Source organism: Scomber scombrus, chromosome 3, assembly GCF_963691925.1.
Source record: "Scomber scombrus chromosome 3, fScoSco1.1, whole genome shotgun sequence".
NCBI lineage: Eukaryota > Metazoa > Chordata > Actinopteri > Scombriformes > Scombridae > Scomber > Scomber scombrus.
The window spans coordinates 33,498,962-33,517,629 of NC_084972.1; the positions used below are offsets into that span (position 1 = coordinate 33,498,962).

General features: G+C 44.1%; 1 protein-coding gene across 1 annotated transcript; it reads left to right on the top strand.

Annotated features, from left to right (window-relative positions):
* Nucleotides 1–2,987: 2,987 nt before the first annotated feature.
* On the top strand, nt 2,988–7,630 carry LOC133976604 (uncharacterized). The gene has a single exon (XM_062414853.1). The coding sequence runs from the start codon at nt 3,563–3,565 to the stop codon at nt 7,628–7,630; it is 4,068 nt and encodes a 1,355-aa protein (XP_062270837.1). The 5' UTR covers nt 2,988–3,562.
* Nucleotides 7,631–18,668: the final 11,038 nt, after the last annotated feature.

Sequence of the window (18,668 nt, forward strand, 5' to 3'; positions counted from 1 at the left end):
CACTAGTGTGTGTGTGTGTGTGTGTGTGGTACGGTCATTACCTCATCGGGACTGATAAGACAGTGGTGCAACATCCAAGGCTAAACACCTTACATGGTAAACAAGATATGTGGGTGGGGAATAGCGAAGATGTGTATAAGAAATATGAATGAACTGTTTTGGTCAGATCTCTCTGGTGTAAGGAGAAGTGCTGTTGTACTCTGTGATTGATGAGATCTCCGCACTCTGCAGACTGCGTAATAAACGGGTGATTTACTGAACAAACTTTGGTCTTCTGAGTACTCTTTTCTGCATCAACGAACTTCGGGGAAGCAAGTCGAGGTACGCTTCAACAATTTGGGGGCTCGTTCCGGGATGCAGAAGGAGCAATAAAAAGCAATTTGGACCAACTTTTCTCAACACGAAAGAGACGGGACACGGGCCGGCCTAAAACGAAGGTAAGCAGAAACCTGTTTGAAAAACTCAAATTCTGCCAATTGACTACGACTAAAACCTAGTGTCCCCGATCTGAAAGTGTGTGAGATTTACAAAATTTGAAGACTTGAGATTGTTATTTTATATATTAAGGTAAATGAATACAGACGAGAATACAGGCTGTTTTCAGGTCGTAGCGGACCAAACCGGTCTCTGACGAGAGGCCGGCCGAGCCTAGGAGGCTGCTGGGTTTGAGGCCCGGGGAAGTGAGGAACCCCCGAATTCTGTGGGTTTGAGGCCCTGGGGTTAGAGTCCCCTAAAGTAGTATACGCCACGGCGTTTTTGGGTTAGAGGCCCTTGAGGTTTTATTCCTCATAAATTTAGCCTGTTGGTTTAAAGTCCATAAGGGTGTAAAGACCTTTTAAAAGCAACCGAAAGTCTGAACGATAATATTACAATGTGTACGGTGTAATGTGATATTAATCCATGTGTATTTTGTCTTTTGAATAACATTGTGAGGGAAATATTGGGTGTGGGAAGAATAAAACTCTGAGGTGTCTTTGGTAAAAAGATCGCATAAAGCAGTGTCTTGATAAACCCGACAAACAGACAGAGGAAACCTTGCGGTGTCTAACGTAATCTGTCTGAGCCGTGGAAACCTTGCGGTGAGAACGTAAATGGCCTGGTTTATCAATTGAGTCAGTTGCTCGGGTGTAATCCATACAAACTGACTGGCTGCTTGATCTTTTAACGCCAAATAAGGTTTGTAGTTCGGACGTAAAAGCTCCGGAACGAACGAGCTGGCCTCAGAGTTCAGAACACAAGAAAGAAAAAGGATAAAGATGGAAGGAGAGTTTGAAAGAGAGAGAGATGACCCCGCATGGAAACCCTTTAATGTGCAGCTAAATAACAGTGGCTATCGCCTCTGCCGTAGCAAAGGAAAGGGATAGAAAGCAGAAAGTCACAGGAATAAGGGAGCAGATAGAAATATTGGTTCGAGAAAAAGGACAGACTATGACAGACACAGGGCCTTTAGGGAACTGGTTATGGGAAAAAGAACAAGAGTATACAGTGAAAGGAAGGGAAAGCTCACGAGGAGGAAGCCCGGAGATGGTCTGAACTGGCTGTCTGGTGGCAGTGTGCCAAACATCTGCAACAAACCCAGGGAAAACAACCCGATCAGCAACAGGTAAAACCAGCACCACCCACACAACCACCTCCATACACGCCTCCTAGTGCGCCCACTGCAGGTATATACCCCACACTGCACGTCACCAAAGGGGTTTTGAATATTGACATTATCAATAAACAGGACGGCTCAGAGACTGACGGTAGCGAGGGTAGAGACCTGATGACTTGGACCGACCAACTTGCCACACCCATGATACCACAGTTTTTTAAAAATACAGAACCGCTCCCGAACATACTCTCCACAGGAAAAGGACCAGATGAATCCTCAGCCCTTTCAGAGGTGTTTGAGATTAGGGGACAGAGAGAGGAAATGGAGGAGAGAGAGAGATACAGGCAGATACGGGACGAGGTAGACAGAGAGAGAGAGGAAAGAGATATGTATAGGCGATCGAAGAATGAGACAGAAAAAGAGAGAGAGGAGAGGGCTTTATTCTGGCAGATGCGAAATAGGGCAGCAGCAGACAGAGACAGGTGGATAGCAAACCAGCAGAGAGAAAAGGAAAAGAGTCGGTTTAGGGCAGAGGATAGAGCTCAGTCAACTCCGAGGATGAAGAAACCACAACATGATTGTAAGCTAGATTTAGAAGTCACAGGGTCATGGACAGACGGAGGTGAAGAGCGAGGAGTAAGGGTAGAAGGAGAAGGATACGGACAATATGAGGAGGACGAGGAAGGGCAGGAGGAAAACCTCTCGTTGCAGGATCAGATTGAGGATCTGGGGGAGTTGTTGAACAGAACTAGGGGGTTATTTGAAGGGGCAGGGCAAAGGGGATCGAGAGGACATCCCATGACCTTGCGGAGCCAAGCTAAAGGAAAGGAAAGGTGGAATGTTTCCACAGCAATGCCCCTGATAGATGCTGGTGGAGTCCGTAGGTATAAACCCTTCGGGTTAGGAGATGTGCAGGCTATCGCAGATAAGATGCCACCAGTAGCTGAAGGAGGAGGATTATGGTTGAATAAATTAGCAAGCCTGACAGCAGGACAGAGCTTAGCCATCGGAGACTTCAGGGCAGTGATAGGAAGGTGCTTGGGCACACATGACGCTCAGGAAGTAGAGGCCAAGGCTCGTTGTGAGAAGGTCAGTGATGGGACACCTTTTTGCGCGCATAGTCAGGTTATAGGTCAAGTTCTGAGAGATAAATATCCACTCCTAACCGCTACCACAATGCCTAAAATGAAATGGGACCCCAAATAAACCCCGCGTGAATATTTGGAGCAATGTAAAGAGATATGGCTTAAACGCACAGGGCAGCACCCCGGGAGGGAAGGGTCACAACGGGAGTGGTTTAGGCAGTCTATATTAGAAGGGATACCACAAGAAGTGAGTAAAATCATGAAAGACAATCCAGACATGTTAGGGAGTGAATCACATGTATGGGAAAAACATCTGTTACATCACCTTAGCCGCGCACAAGACACATGTGAGGAGAAAAAGAAGGAGTTAGAGGACATGCAGACACAAATCTTAAAACTACAACTGGCAGAGGCCCGACAAGCTAATACAAAAAATAAAAAAGAAATAAAGGAAGCAGCTAAAGTAATGATGACAGCAGAACAGACAGGAAACACTGATCTTTATCCATCCCCGCCCTGGGTGCCACAGCAACAGAGGCAAGGAGGATATGGGGGCGGACCTACGAGGGGCAGGATGGGGTGGAGAGGTAGAGGCGGAAGAGGAGGACCGCAAAGGGGACAGCAGGGAGGGGGCCGGTGCTTTGCCTGCAACGAAACCGGTCACTGGGCTCGAGACTGCCCCCTAGTGGGGAGGGGTGGAACTGAGGGTAGAGGACGAGGACGTCCTACACCGCCCTCTGGTGGATACAATCAGGGGCAACATCATGTGCCCCCAGTACCACATCAGATGTCACAATGGGACAGTGGAGAAGAATGGGGCACGTACCAACAACAATGACACGCCCCACAGAGAGACTCAGACAGCATCAGAACGGCAGAACCGATGCTGTCGGTACGAGTTGATACACAAACTCTGCCTTTTCTGGTGGACACTGGAGCAACTTGCTCCACAATAAAGTCTGTCTCAACAGACGACTTATCCACCAACTCCATCACATTAATGGGATTCTCTGGGGAGAAACAGACTCTGCAGATAACAAAACCACTGATGACCCAACTAGGCAGTCAAACTATGAGGCATTCTTTTGTACATTCACCCACAGTTCCCCTCAACCTATTAGGGAGGGACCTCCTGATAAAATTAGGGGCGTCCATACTATGCAGTGCAGACGGGTTGATAGTGACTTTGCCAGACGGAACACGATTGCCATGCTCCGGACAAAACACATATGGACAGTATCTGCTACAACCAATACATGAGCAATACGCGGACATATACTGGGGCCTATTACAACCTGAACAAACCGAGCACCGTGGCATCCTCTCAGCTTACCTGGAGTGGAAACCGTGGATAGCCCTCCTCGAACCCTACATCTCCCCTCCAGATCCTCCCCATATTACCCTCTTTTATGACAGAATGCAAACTGATTGGTATCAAGAACAGTTTCAGGACCAAATTGAAGGTCGTGAGTGGACAATTGACTCTCAAAACATTTATGTCGCCCCAGAAGGGGTGGCAGCTGCTGTCAAATTAAACACTGATCAAAGCCCATGGTACATGATGTCAGAGGAGGCTGAGCCACATGTTTCACTGGCTCTGCATCCTCTACATCAAGCCAAAGAATTAGGAGGGATTGTTAAGAAAGCACTAATGCAAACTGATTGGGTGCAAACAAATCTCACTCAAGTTCAGTACTCACCAGCTGCTAAAACATATCGCATTAATGTTACAGGCACTGACACAGCAATATTGGAACACCATCAGATTACTCGCCAACATGGCCGAGAACAAACAGATCATCATTTAGCTGCCGACATGATAGAGACTCTACCAGACCACCTGTGGGCCCAAGGCCCTACGGATGTGGGGTTGGTAAACTGCACACCCATAACCTTTAAAACACAGTCAGGACTACCACTATGGATTAGGCAGTACCCTCACAAAGCACAGGCTGAAGCAGGTATTAAAGACACCATCGAGGGTTTACTGCAACAAGGGGTATTGGAGGAATCACACTCCCGTTGGAACACCCCTATCTTGCCAGTTGAAAAGAAAGGGACAGGTAAATACCGCATGGCACATGATCTAAGGGCTATTAACAGTATTTTAACCACTCCCACGGTCCCCGTCCCAAACCCATATGTAGCATTAGCTAATTTGGATCCCACACATAGCTGGTTCACGTGTATTGATCTGGCCAACGCATTCTTCTGCCTACCATTAGCCATGGAATGCAGAGATATTTTTTCATTTACTTATCAGAATCACCAACTCCGCTATACCAGGTTACCTCAGGGCTTCGCCCTATCTCCTGGTATTTTCAACCAAACCCTTAAGACACTCCTCATCACTTGCCCTCTGCCAGCAGACGTTACCCTAGTACAATATGTAGACGATCTGTTGTTAGCAGCTCCCACCGCCACCTCATGTTTGGAAGCAACACGCTCAGTCCTACAACACTTAGCAGACACAGGATTTAAAGTCAGCAAAGCGAAATTACAGGTGGTGCGAAAACAGGTCTCATTCCTAGGACGCATGATATCGCAAAAGGGGGCAAGCATGTCACCCCAACACAAATCCGCCATACTGCACCATGACAAGCCAATTAAAGTTAAAGATATGCTTTCTTTTCTCGGTTTGACAGGATACAGTAGGAATTACATTGCCAATTATACTGGTCTGACCACTCCATTGCGCGCACTTGTTAAAGAGAAAGGCATGCGTAACTTAGGTGCCACCCTGGAGTGGACTCAGGCAGCAGAAGAAGCCTTTATTGCTATTAAACAAGCTCTTGCAACAGCAGCCGAACTAGCAATCCCTGACTACAACTCACCCTTTTATTTAGATGTCTCTGGAACAGAACACAGCGCTAATGGCATTCTGTTCCAGAGAAAAGGGGGAGTAAGGACAGTACTGATGTACATCAGCGTAATGCTAGATAATTTGGAAAAAAGACACCCACAATGCACTCAACATGCAGCAGGAGTGGCTAAGATAGTACAAAAAACTGCGCACATCGTCATGGGACATCAGCTACAAATACTAACAACTCACAGTGTAGTAGCATACGTCAACTCACAAACATTTACTCTCACACCACTGAGACAAAGACGACTGAGCAAGATACTGGAAGCCCCAAATATTTCATTCACACATGAAGGAATAAATATGGCAGACCAGATAAGCACAGGAGAACCACATAAATGCACAGATAGAATCTACAAAGAGGAGAAAGTGAGACCAGATCTACAAGCAGAACCTATACCAGGAGCAAGAAACCTGTACACAGATGGTTGTTGTTTTAGACACGACCAAGAAGGACTCAAGGCAGCATATGCAGTAGTAGAAGAGGTACAGGGAGATATGATCACCAGAAGAGCAGAGAAGCTAGAGGGACAGCAGTCAGCACAGAGAGTAGAAGTAGTAGCTGTAATTGAAGCCCTCAAACTAGGACAAGGACAAAATATCAACATTTTTACAGACTCCGCCTACGCAGCAGGAGCAGTTCATGTGGAACTAGGACAGTGGATGAGAATAGGATTTCTGACAGCCACTAACAAACCTATTAAGCATGAAGTAGAAATGAAAGAATTAGCTGACGCACTCTTACTCCCAACAAAGGTAGCAGTAATCAAGTGTAAAGGACATGACAACACCAATACTCCAGTAGCAAAGGGAAACGACGCAGCGGACAAAGCAGCCAAACAGGCAGCGGGCTATGAGGTAAAAACGGTAATGATGTGTTCAGACCCAGACATAGAGAAAGACTTGACATCTGACTTGACAAAGTTAAAAGAATTGCAGGCACAGGCCTCACCACAGGAAAAGACAGTGTGGAAGGCCAGAGGAGCCACAGAGGTAGAAAGGTTATGGAGGGGTCCGGATGGACGCCCCATCCTACCCCCAGGCTTAAGACCGAACACATTTTTGGAGGCGCAAGGAGTGGGACATGTGGGGGTGGCTCAAATGATGAGGAATTTGGAGAATTGGTGGCATCCATACCTCAAAGACATGGTACAAAGTTTTGTGAAAACATGCATAATATGTACAAAACACAACTCCAGACCGACCATTAAGCCATCACCGGGCAGATTCCCCTTAGAGGTAAAAGTGGGAAAAGAGATCATTATCGATTATACAGATATGATAACTTGTGTAAGAGGGTATCGATATGTATTGATGTGTGTAGACGCCTACACAGGATGGCCAGAAGCCTGGCCCACCAAACGAGAACATAGTAAGTCGGTGATCAAGTTTTTGATCAATCAATACATTCCGAGACACGGATTTCCAGAAAGAATCCGGTCAGATAATGGTTCCCATTTTAAGAATCAAGACCTACAAAGTGTGGAGACGATGCTGGGACTGACACATAAGTTTGGCACTGTGTATCACCCCCAGTCACAGGGTAAAGTGGAAAGAATGAATCAGACAGTTAAAAACAAATTGGCAAAAATCTGTGCACAGACCAAAATGAATTGGCTAGACGCATTACCACTAGCTCTGATGTCCATAAGGGGTGCAATCAATCAAAGCACAGGATTCACTCCCCATGAACTCCAAACAGGGAGGGCGTTTCCAGGTCCACAGTCCAAACTGCCTGGGACAAAAGATGATGACCAACAACTAACCCATAAAGCTTATTTCCACGAATTACAGGGTCTCGTTTCAGCATTCTCAAAACAGGTGGCAGAAAGGAGAAAAGGAGAAACTGATCCACCAACACCAGAAACGGGGTGGATCCTTCTGAGAGTTATCAAAAGAAAGTGGTCTGAACCAAGGTGGACAGGACCATTCCAGGTGGTCGAGAGAACGACCCACGCAGTAAGGTTAAAGGGTAAAGGAGACACCTGGTTTCACTGGAGCCAGTGCGCTGCCACGGATGAACCACAACACTCCTTAACAGAAATACATGACTCCCTGAGGGAAAACTCGGAGCTGGATAGCTAGGACGAAAAGACCACTGACAAAGAGGCAGAATAATCCTCTAAGTGGCAAAGAGGGAATAGGGTAGTCTACCCCTGTTCCCCCAAAGAACAAGAACGCCTGGAGGGAGGAGGTGAAATGAGCGCTCCTCTCCTACAAGTAGTGTGCCAAGCTACCAACGAAAGAAAACAGATTCCGCGAAAATGACTAGTACTCAAATCAACATTTGTATTGCATGTTGGATTGTCGTTATGATTGTGTTTTGTTGGGCTTTGAGTAGATTGATTACCACAGGACATACCAAACTGAGAATGTAAAACCAGTAGTAACTAGTCCACTTTTATATATTGAATAAACTGTGCTAAATTGCTAAAGAGTTGAGGTGTACTGATTTTAAGGAAGTAGAAAGCTCCCTTAGGGGTAAACCCACCTAAGGTACACAGAAATAGTTCAGATCAGCACATCGAGAAGGTCTAGCTCGCTAAACTACAAACATTTTATACTTTTATATTTTTGCTATCTATATGACCAAACCAGAGACTCCAGACAATTTTAATAACACTCCTATTCGTGAAACAGTAAGAGGCCAAGCCCTCATTCTCTGGGCAGAAGAACACCTGGGCAGATAATGCCCCTGGTGGAAACATCAGTGGAGGAAGGCATGTCTGAGGAAACCTTGGAGCTCAGACAGTTTGTTGATCTCTAAAGAGAGATCAAAAGGGGGATTGTGAAGGAAGGTTATTTACTATAGAGTGATGTTATTTACTATAGAGTGATGTTATTTACTATAGAGTGATGTTATTTACTATAGAGTGATGCCACATAAGCTTGCTTCATGCTGAACACATTTTGTTATGTTTATATAACCATTGGTATTAACATGTGTAAGAACAGGATGTACAACGTGATTAAAAAGGAAGATAGTGCATTACCAAAAGAGGTGAAAAATAGGAAACACTAGTGTGTGTGTGTGTGTGTGTGTGGTACGGTCATTACCTCATCGGGACTGATAAGACAGTGGTGCAACATCCAAGGCTAAACACCTTACATGGTAAACAAGATATGTGGGTGGGGAATAGCGAAGATGTGTATAAGAAATATGAATGAACTGTTTTGGTCAGATCTCTCTGGTGTAAGGAGAAGTGCTGTTGTACTCTGTGATTGATGAGATCTCCGCACTCTGCAGACTGCGTAATAAACGGGTGATTTACTGAACAAACTTTGGTCTTCTGAGTACTCTTTTCTGCATCAACGAACTTCGGGGAAGCAAGTCGAGGTACGCTTCAACAGAAGGAAGGAAGGAAGGAAGGAAGGAAGGAAGGAAGGAAGGAACAGTCAAAACAGACGGGGACAGATTTGATCAAAAGTTCCACATATTGAATATTAATTTAGGATAATTAACTTAACTTTTAACTGAATGAATTAAAGTGAAGTAACTCTGTTGTTCTGCACTGCTTCAGTCTTTCCCTTCCCCTCCCTCCCTCCCTCCCTCCCTCCCTCCCTCCCTCTCTTTATCCATCCAGCTGTCGGGAGGATCTCATGCAAACTTTTAAAATGTCACAAAAGAAATTAAATGGGGAATTAAGCATGTTTCCACCAGCTGGTCTGAAGTGAATAAATCAAACGCTCCTAAAAACATTCATGAGACCAATAACAGAGATCTGCTGAAGAACTCACTTTATCTGCATTGTTCACACTGTGTTATTTGGTAGGAGTCAACAAAAAAATGTGTTAAACCATAGACTGTATACAAAATGGACGTAACATCCGTGACGTCACCCATTGGTTTGTGGACTGCTGCTCGGAGGCCAATAGTATCGGATCTGAGCAGCGCCATCTTGAAAATGTCAGGTGCATGCTGGGAAAAATAAAAACATGGATTCTACTTATATGGGCATCAGGAGGAGCATGAGGCGCCCTCCTGAACCTGTGAACCAATCAACCGGTCAATCACGACGTAGCCACGCCCTAATGCATACCCTGCTTTATCGTCACATATAAAATCAGGGAGGCCAAAATGTCCCAAATGAACATCATACTGCATTGAAGAAGGCTTTAAACTAGCGATTGAGACCATAAACACATTTTGAAAACGTTTACTGAGGTTAGAAATCAAGTGAGAAGTTGGTGAATTCTCCATTGACTTGTATAGAGACGGAAGTCCTTTTGACACCAAAACGGTCGCCCCCTGGTGGCCTTTTGATAGAATGCAGTTTTAAGTTACTTCCACGTTGGCCTCACTTCAGAGGACGGGAACTCCCCGCCTCCCTCCCCTCAATGTTATTATTGTTACTTGGTTATAATTTGTGCAAAATCCAGTAATAGTGTCTGTAGATAAGTGAATACACACACACACACACACATTTATATGGTAAAACTGGTCAATGTTATAAAAATAAAAATATATAAACCTCTAACTTTTCAATCGATTCACAAAAAATAGTGACACGAGTAAATGAGCACAATTAATAACAAATATTTCTGAATGGCTCTCTGCACATGCTCAGTAGAGTTCCCGCTCGGCCCACAGACTTTACATTGTGATGATGTCACAGATCTTTATCTCTTTTCTCAGCTCGAGGAAAGTTTTAAACATATAAAACCTCCATAGATCAAAAGTTCATAAGATAAAGAGTATTGATTGATCTGCAGTTAGTGGCGTTTTACAGACGTCTCTTTACAATAATGATTAATACTGTGAGTGACCACTGGGGAAAAATCAGAGTAGCAGCGCCCAATCAGCTCTTATAATGCATCCATCTCTCTCTCACACACACACACACACACACACACACACACGCACACACACACACACACACACACACACAGAAGCAGCAGCAGCAGATGAGAGGTGACAAGCCGAGGACCTCAGTGACACTTCTGAGGTCAAAGTTATTTCTGTGTGTGTGTGCGAATATGAGTGTGTGTATGACAGAGACAGTGTGTGTTCACTTTAATCATCTGATACTATACAGAAATACTGTATTGAAAAGTTTAACCTTAAAACTTCTAAAATTGCTCACGGTTAAATTTCATGTTGATGAATTTAAAGATACTGCGTGTGTGTGTGTCGCATGTTGGCACGATTCCCCTAATTTCTGATGGCACATGGACACACACAGACTCATTCAGCTCCTCCCCCACCTGCAGGCACTCACACACACACCCACACACACAAACACACACACACACACCCACACAGTGCCAGATAAACATAATGTGGGGCAGGCAGATCAGCCAGATGTTTGTTGGTACATCTTGGCATGTTATTGTGTGCGTGCGTGTATTGTTTGTGCGTGTGTGTATGTGTGTGTGTGTGTGTGTGTGTGTGTGTGTGTGTGTGTGTGTGTGTGTGTGTGTGTGTGTGTGAAGCTGAGAGCAGGTGGGTCTACAGTACAGTGTGCGCGCTCATGTATAAATAAATGTGTGTCTATCCTTCTGTGAAAGTAAGAGCTAGTGCCTGATATACACATGCTTCACTGTCAGTGTGTGTGTGTGTGTGTGTGTGTGTGTGTGTGTGTGTGTGTGTGTGTGTGTGTGTGTGTGTGTGTGTGTGTGTGTGTGTGTGTGTGTGTCAGTTCTATGTCAGCTCCTCTTGCTCCTTTATTTTTCTCCTGCTCACTGTGAGCCACACCAACATGTTTGTGGGTGTCACATTGTTTTCTTGTCTCCTCTCCGCTGTGTGGAATCTGTTTGTTGTGTAGTTGTCGTGGCCTCGCAGCCCTCCGTGCACCAGCATTAACGTGCACCAGCATTAACGTGCGCCAGTGTCCAGATGGTCGGGCTCGCTGTTCCTGCCCTGAAAGTGGAGCACTGGGCTAAGCTTCCATTATATAGGCTTAAAACACACTAATCACCCAACAGCACTCTGCACTGCTTTTAGAGGACGCCACCGGAATGTGTGTGTGTGTGTGTGTGTGTGTGTGTGTGTGTGTGTGTGTGTGTGTGTGTGTGTGTGTGTGTGTGTGTGTGTGTGTGTGTCTAATCTTAGTACTACTGTCACTGTGTGTTACCATGACTAGTCGGGTCTGCCTTTCCCATTATTCTTACATGTTGTTGTTGTCAGGAAACTTGTTAAATATAGAAGTAGGGAGTTATTTCAATGAGTTTTCCAGCTTTAATTCTTATATTTCTTTCATTTTGATTTAATTTAATATTTAATCTTCATGTGAATTTGTTTCTGTTTCTCATTAATTAGCATCATATTTGCTTTCTGACTACTGTGAAGAAACAGGAAGCAGCTTTGACTGAAGTCTCTCCCCGCTGACTTTACTCAGTTATAAGTTGAAGTTGTAAAGTTATTAACTGACCGTTTGAAACCGTCTCTATTTTCTGGCAGCGTGGCACCGTGACTACACACATCAATTAACACATTAACGAGCGTAGCCGCAGGTCAGAGTGGAGAGAAACGCTGTCACGGGAAAACACCCGCTCCGCTCTGCACCGCGGGCGACGTTTGGCAGAGAGAGGAGCCGCTGGCACCGCCGACCTTCATCTGCCATCCAATTCAATGTGTGAGTGTGTGTGTGCGTGTGTGTGTGTGTGTGTGTGTGTGTGTGTGTGTGTGTGTGTGTGTGTGTGTGTGTGTGTGTGTGTGTGTGTGTGTGTGTGTGTGTGTAGGGCTTCCCCAGGTGCCAAGGCCGGCTGACATCTTGGCCCGGTGTGATGCGGTGGCTCCACAGTGCCAGTTAGATCTGAGCACAGATGGGTTGGTATCACTATATTACAGTCATTACGGTATTAAACCGTAAATTACTCAACATATTTTCTTAACTGCACATCAAAGAGATTTAAGAACATTTGGGGTTTTCTCAATAAATGAATCAAACCTGCAGTGAACTGGAAAATACCATCGGCCCCAAAAGTCCAGTTTAATCTCTAATGTTTGTTTTTCTCCACTAAAGGAAAAAAAACTAGTTTGTCCTGACAACAAAGAAATTATGAATTCATGTGTTGCTGGAAACGTCACATGTTTCTGTCCACGATTCATCATCTACATACATTTAGACTTTTTTTCACAATAAACAGATAAAAAAACTTAAAAAATAAGTTAAAGTTAAGTTAAAAATCCACTGCGGTACATCTGTGCTGTCTCCTCTCATTCTGCTGATTCAGCAGGTTAAGACCTCCCATGATGCACTGAGGCTGCTCTACACCAGTAACACACACACACACACACACACACACACGAAACAAAAAAAAAGCTGCTGTGACACATCAACAAAGACGGATCACTGTTCTCACACACACACACACACACGCACACGCACACACGCACACACACACACACACACACACACACACACACACACACCACCTGTCTGTGTCTCCAGCTGTTTGGAGGTGTTTTCTGTACTCAGCTCTTTGTGTTTGTTCATCTGTTAACTTTAACAAACTGTCACACTGGAGCCCACACACAAGTTCTAACCAATATATTTATTATATTTATATTAAGGAAGCAAGAGACGATGCAGAAGTAATACTAGAGACAATTCAGTCAGAGTCATTCAGTCACGTGCCTCAAAGCACTTTCATACCATCAGCCATCAGACTGTATAACACCACAGCTCCCAGTATCTCCCATAATTAAAGAAAGCTGCACTTCCTGTTAAAAGATCTTAGAGAGAGAGTCTGGGTTGTCGGCCGCTCCCCAAAAATCCTTTAGAGCTTTAAAAACCAGTAAAAGAAGCTTTAAAATCTATTCTAAAAGATACTGGGAGCCATAAAAGTGCAGCTAAAACCAGAGTAATATGCTTATTCTTCTTTTATTTTGGTTAAAAGTCTTTCAAGTGAGAGTCAAGCTGTGGTCGTCCAGTAAAAACAGGGTCGCAGTAGTTCAGTATGTTAGAAATTAAAGCATGAATAAGTTTTCCAGTATCTTCGTGGGATGGGAACGGACGTATTTTTGCAAGTGAGAATTATTGTTGTGATAAAAAACAATCATAAAACTATATACAAGAGAAATAATCACATTAAACTGGCTGATTCCCGTCTGAATCTCTAGTCTAGGAAGTGTTTCCTACTCTGAATGTTTAAGACGTTGTTTTCCTCGTCTTACAGAGGAAGCAGAAACAGACTGAATCAATGTTTTAATGTTGACACTATTTAAATAAGTGCTCCTCCTCCTCCTCCTCTGTGTGTATCTAACATCTCTGTGAGTCTGACTGCTCTACTTTTCCTCTGCCGTCATTCTCAATCTGCCTCTCTGACGTTAAAACCTTTCATCTGCACACACACGGCAGCGGAGGAGGATTGTTGTATATTACAGGCTTAAAACAGTCTGCAGTCGTCCCTGTCGCTGTGTCATCCTAGGAAAAAAAAAAACGCTTGGTCAGCACAGCTCGGTGATGTCACCTTTCATTTGTCCTTGTTGTGCTTCTGCGTCAGGTTACACATCTTCATCAGCGGTCACAGAGTCAGCTAACGGTCTGCTCATCATTCATCCAGAACATCAGTGTTCAAAATAGAAAGGGTTAACCCTCCTGTTGTCCTCCAGTCAAGGAAGGAAGGGAGGAAGGGAGGAACGAGGGAGGAAGGAAGGATGGAAGAAAGGAAGAAGGAAGGAAAAGAGGGAGGAAGGAAGGAAGGGAGGAAGAAGGAAGGAAAGGAGGGAGGAAGGAAGGGATGAAGATGGAAGGAAAAGAGGGAGGAAGGAAGGAAGGGAGGAAGAAAGAAGGAAAGGAGGGAGGAAGGAAGGGATGAAGAAGGAAGGAAAAGAGAGAGGGAGGAAGGAAGGAAGGAAGGAAGGAAGGGATGAAGAAGGAAGGAAGGAAGGGAGGAAGAAGGAAGGAAAGGAGGGAGGAAGGAAGGAAGGAAAGAAAGAGAAGGGGGGAGGGAGGGAGAAAGGAAAAGAGGAAGGGAGGAAGATAGGAGGGAGGAAAGAAAGAGAGAAGGAGGGAGGGAGGGAGAAAGGAAGAGAGAAAGGAAGGAAGGAAGGAAGGAAGGAAGGAGGGAGGGAGGAAGGAAGGACAGAAGGAAGGGAGGAAAGAGAGAGGAAGGAAAGAAACGGAGAAGGAGGGAGGGAAGAAGGACAGACGGAAGGAAGAAAGGAAGGAAGGAAGGAAGGAAGGAAGGAAGGAAGGAAGGAAAGAAGGAAGGGAGGAAAGAAGGAACAGTCAAAACAGACGGGGTGAATTTGACCCGGGAGGACGACAGGAAGGTTAAAATGAAGAAGCTAAATGATGAAATGTTTTCTATCGTCCTTTAATTATCTCCTCCTGCTCTCACAGAGCATAATGTCAGAGTCATATCTAATGTAATCAATACACAGGGAGGCAGGTTGAGTTCACTTTATACTGATGGAAGTCTGACTGGCACCAACACTTACAGGAAGTCATGTTAACCTTTATGTGACCCAGAGGTGACCTGCAGAGTGCTGGCAGCATCTGCAGCTACAGTAACGCTGACGTGTTTCATTATGATGGGAAAGCAGAATAATGAAAAGTCTCTGTTGACACTTTTAAGATGCAGCTAAAGGTTTTTGTTCTCTGGCTTTTAACTGTGTTTTAATCTGTTTTAATCTGTTTTTATTCTCATGTTTGAAATGAAGAGATTCAAGTCACATCAAACCTACACTGAGCAGAAACACTATTAATTTACACTATGAATGCATTAAAAAAACTTAATGAGCACCGCCTGGAATACTGAAACTGTTTCTAATATGAAACTGTGATGAAGTTCATTTTAAATGGTTTAAATATGTTTGTTTTTTCCTCTTTGATGGATCTGAATAAAGTGACGTACGTCTGCTCAGACCATGAAGACTACAGTCAGAAGGTCTTTATAGTTTTACAGTAAGAGGAGGATCATAAAATATCACACACACACACACACACACACACACACACACTCGTCTGTTTTGATTATTGCAACGATCATAAAGAGAAACTGAAGAATAAAGAGTTTTAATCCCACTGATGATGTTTATCTCTTAAGTTACAGAGACGTTGAGTCATCGCTGAAATCCATCATCCATCTGCTCTAAACTGCTGTCAGAGACACACACACACACACACACACACACACACACACACACACACACACACACACACACACACACACACACACACACACACACACACACACACACTGAATGTAAAGTGAGTGCGTTATGAACTCAAGTATTTATTTATTTATAGTATTTAAAGACACTTTTTAACAGGTTTTAACTTATTACAATGGTTGCTGCTGTTTTCCAGCCCTTCTGCACAATTGTCAGTTGTATATTTTTAGTTTTTTTCATGTTGTGTGGTGTTGGTTAATGTTTGTTTGTAATGTACTTATGATATGGTGCATTGTTTGCTATTAAATCGCAAATAAATATTGTAATTGATTGACAGCCGTAATTATGATATATTATTAGACACTGTATATGCATGAGTTTTAGCTCAGTGTACCTCATTAACTGGTATATATAGACCTAAAATGACATTAATAAGTTCTCCTAAAGCTTTGCTAATGGAGAACTGTATAAAATATATGCAGATATATGCTCTTCTTCTTCTGCACAAACTCAGCATTATAATAAACACATAACAAGAGTACAGTGGAGCATTATTTTAGTGATGGGACAAACGCAGCCTGCAGCATCTACAGAGGGAGTCCACTGTCTACTGAATGAACACACACACACACACACACACACACACACACACACACACACACACACACACACACACACAGACACACACACACACAGACACACACACACACACACACACACACACACACACACAGTTTTTACACTTTACAGTCACGCAACCCTCACAACAGCTACTACTCTACTATATTTAAAGCAGAGAGTTTGGATGATGAATAGAGAGGAAAGGACGTGTGTGTGTGTGTGTGTGTGTGTGTGTGTGTGTGTGTGTGTGTGTGTGTGTGTGTGTGTGTGTGTGTGTGTGTGTGTAAAGTCTATAGTCACGTCTTAAATACAGAGCAGATTAAACTTCATTTCAGGGTTTCAACCAAAAGATAACGTTAAAACTGTGAGAAGACAATCTGATGCTGAGTTTATTTCTGTCTTCCTGTCAGTGAGTCGTGTTTGTGCGTTTTGTCGTTCTCAGTGTTTGTCGACTAAACGTCTCAGTGAGAATCTGCTTTGAAGTTTCTAAACGAGACAATCGACACGGGAACAATTAGCACGAGAGCAGAGAGAGAGAACAGATATCTGCTGTGTGTGTGTCAGCTAACAGGTGAAACATGCAACTGTTTACATGAACATATAATAAACAACATTTAAACTACAAATAAAGTGAAGGAGGAAAATCTATAGCCGTGTTAACATTGAGCCTAATGTTCGGATTAGAATCGGTTTAGAAGCACGAACCGAATAAAAAAGCTCCACGTTAACACCTCAATCTGAATAAACAGACCCAAACAGAATGGAGTTTAATTTGGTTTCAGAGAAGTAGAATATTCCTTTTCCCAAACCGGTCAAAAGTTAAATTTTATCATGTAAACCATAGACTGTATATAAAATGGACGTAACATCCGTGACGTCACCCATTAGTTTGTGGATTGCTGCTCGGAGGCCAATAGTATCGGATCTGGCAGCGCCATCTTGAAAATTTCAGGTGCATGCTGGGAAAAATAAAAACATGGATTCTACTTATATGGGCATCAGGAGGAGCATGAGGCGCCCTCCTGAACCTGTGAACCAATCAACCTGCCAATCACGACGTAGCCACGCCCTAATGCATACCCTGCTTTATCGTCACATATAAAATCAGGGAGGCCAAAATGTCCCAAATGAACATCATACTGCATTGAAGAAGGCTTTAAACTAGCGATTGAGACCATAAACACATTTTGAAAACGTTTACTGAGGTTAGAAATCAAGTGAGAAGTTGGTGAATTCTCCATTGACTTGTATAGAGACGGAAGTCCTTTTGACACCAAAACGGTCGCCCCCTGGTGGCCTTTTGATAGAATGCAGTTTTAAGTTACTTCCGCGTTGGCCTCATTTCAGAGGACCAGAACTCCCCGCCTGGTGTCCACACAGCTACCTGGAGGATACGCTAATGGATGAAGCTTCTCCAACCAGTCTGTTAAAAACTATTTAGTGTTTAGTGACTTTCAGTGTTAATGTGAACGTGTTGAATCAATGAACAACAGTCTGGTAAGATGTCTGTTATCTAATAATGTCTCTTCTCATCCAGGCCTCAGGCTCATCTCACAGGGGACTGAAGCCTGACTAACACTGGCTTTAATACACTACTGTGTTTTTTACATTTCACTCAGTACTAACTGTTCATTTATTAATACTGAATCAAATGACTTCATGTAATTTTAAAGAGGTCACTGGTAGCATCAATTAACAGCAAACTCTGCAGCTCTGAGGAGGTTTGACTCTATTTTAGTCTCTTCTGATACATCACTGGTTTCCTGCTGCAGAGACGGATCACACAGAGCTGCAGGAGACAGTTCACAAAAAAACAAGCAGAGACAACCTGAATACTGCAGAGTGATCGGCTAGAGACAAGAGACACATACATTCAGAGGCTGGAGGACCCTGAACTCTACATTAACCTTCCTGTCGGCCTCCCGGGTCGAATTGACCTCGTCTGTTTTGACTGTTCCTTCTTTCCTCCCTTCCGTCTGTCCTTCTTTCCTTCCTTCCTTCCGTCTGTCCTTCCTTCCTTCCTTCCTTCCGTCTGTCCTTCCACCCTCCTTTTCTCTTTCTTTCCTTCCTCTCTCTTTCCTCCCTTCCTTCTTTCCTTCCTCCATCCCCATTCCTCCCTCCCTACTTCCTTCCTTCCTTTCCTTCCTCCCTTCCTTCTTTATTCCCTCTCTCCACCTTCCTCCCTTCCTCTGTCCTTCTTTCTTCCCTTCCTCTTCTCCTTTCTCCCTTCCTCCCTCGTTCCTTCTTTCCTCCCTCCCTCCTAGCTTCCTTCCTTCCTTCTTTCCTCCGTCCTTCCTTCCTTATTTCTTCCGTCCTTCCTTCCTTTCTTTTCTCCCTCCTTCCTTCTTCCTCCCTTCCATCTTTCCTTCCTTCCTTCCTTACATCCTTCATTCCATCCTTCCATCTTTCCTTCCTTCCTTCCTCCCTTCCTTCCTTGAC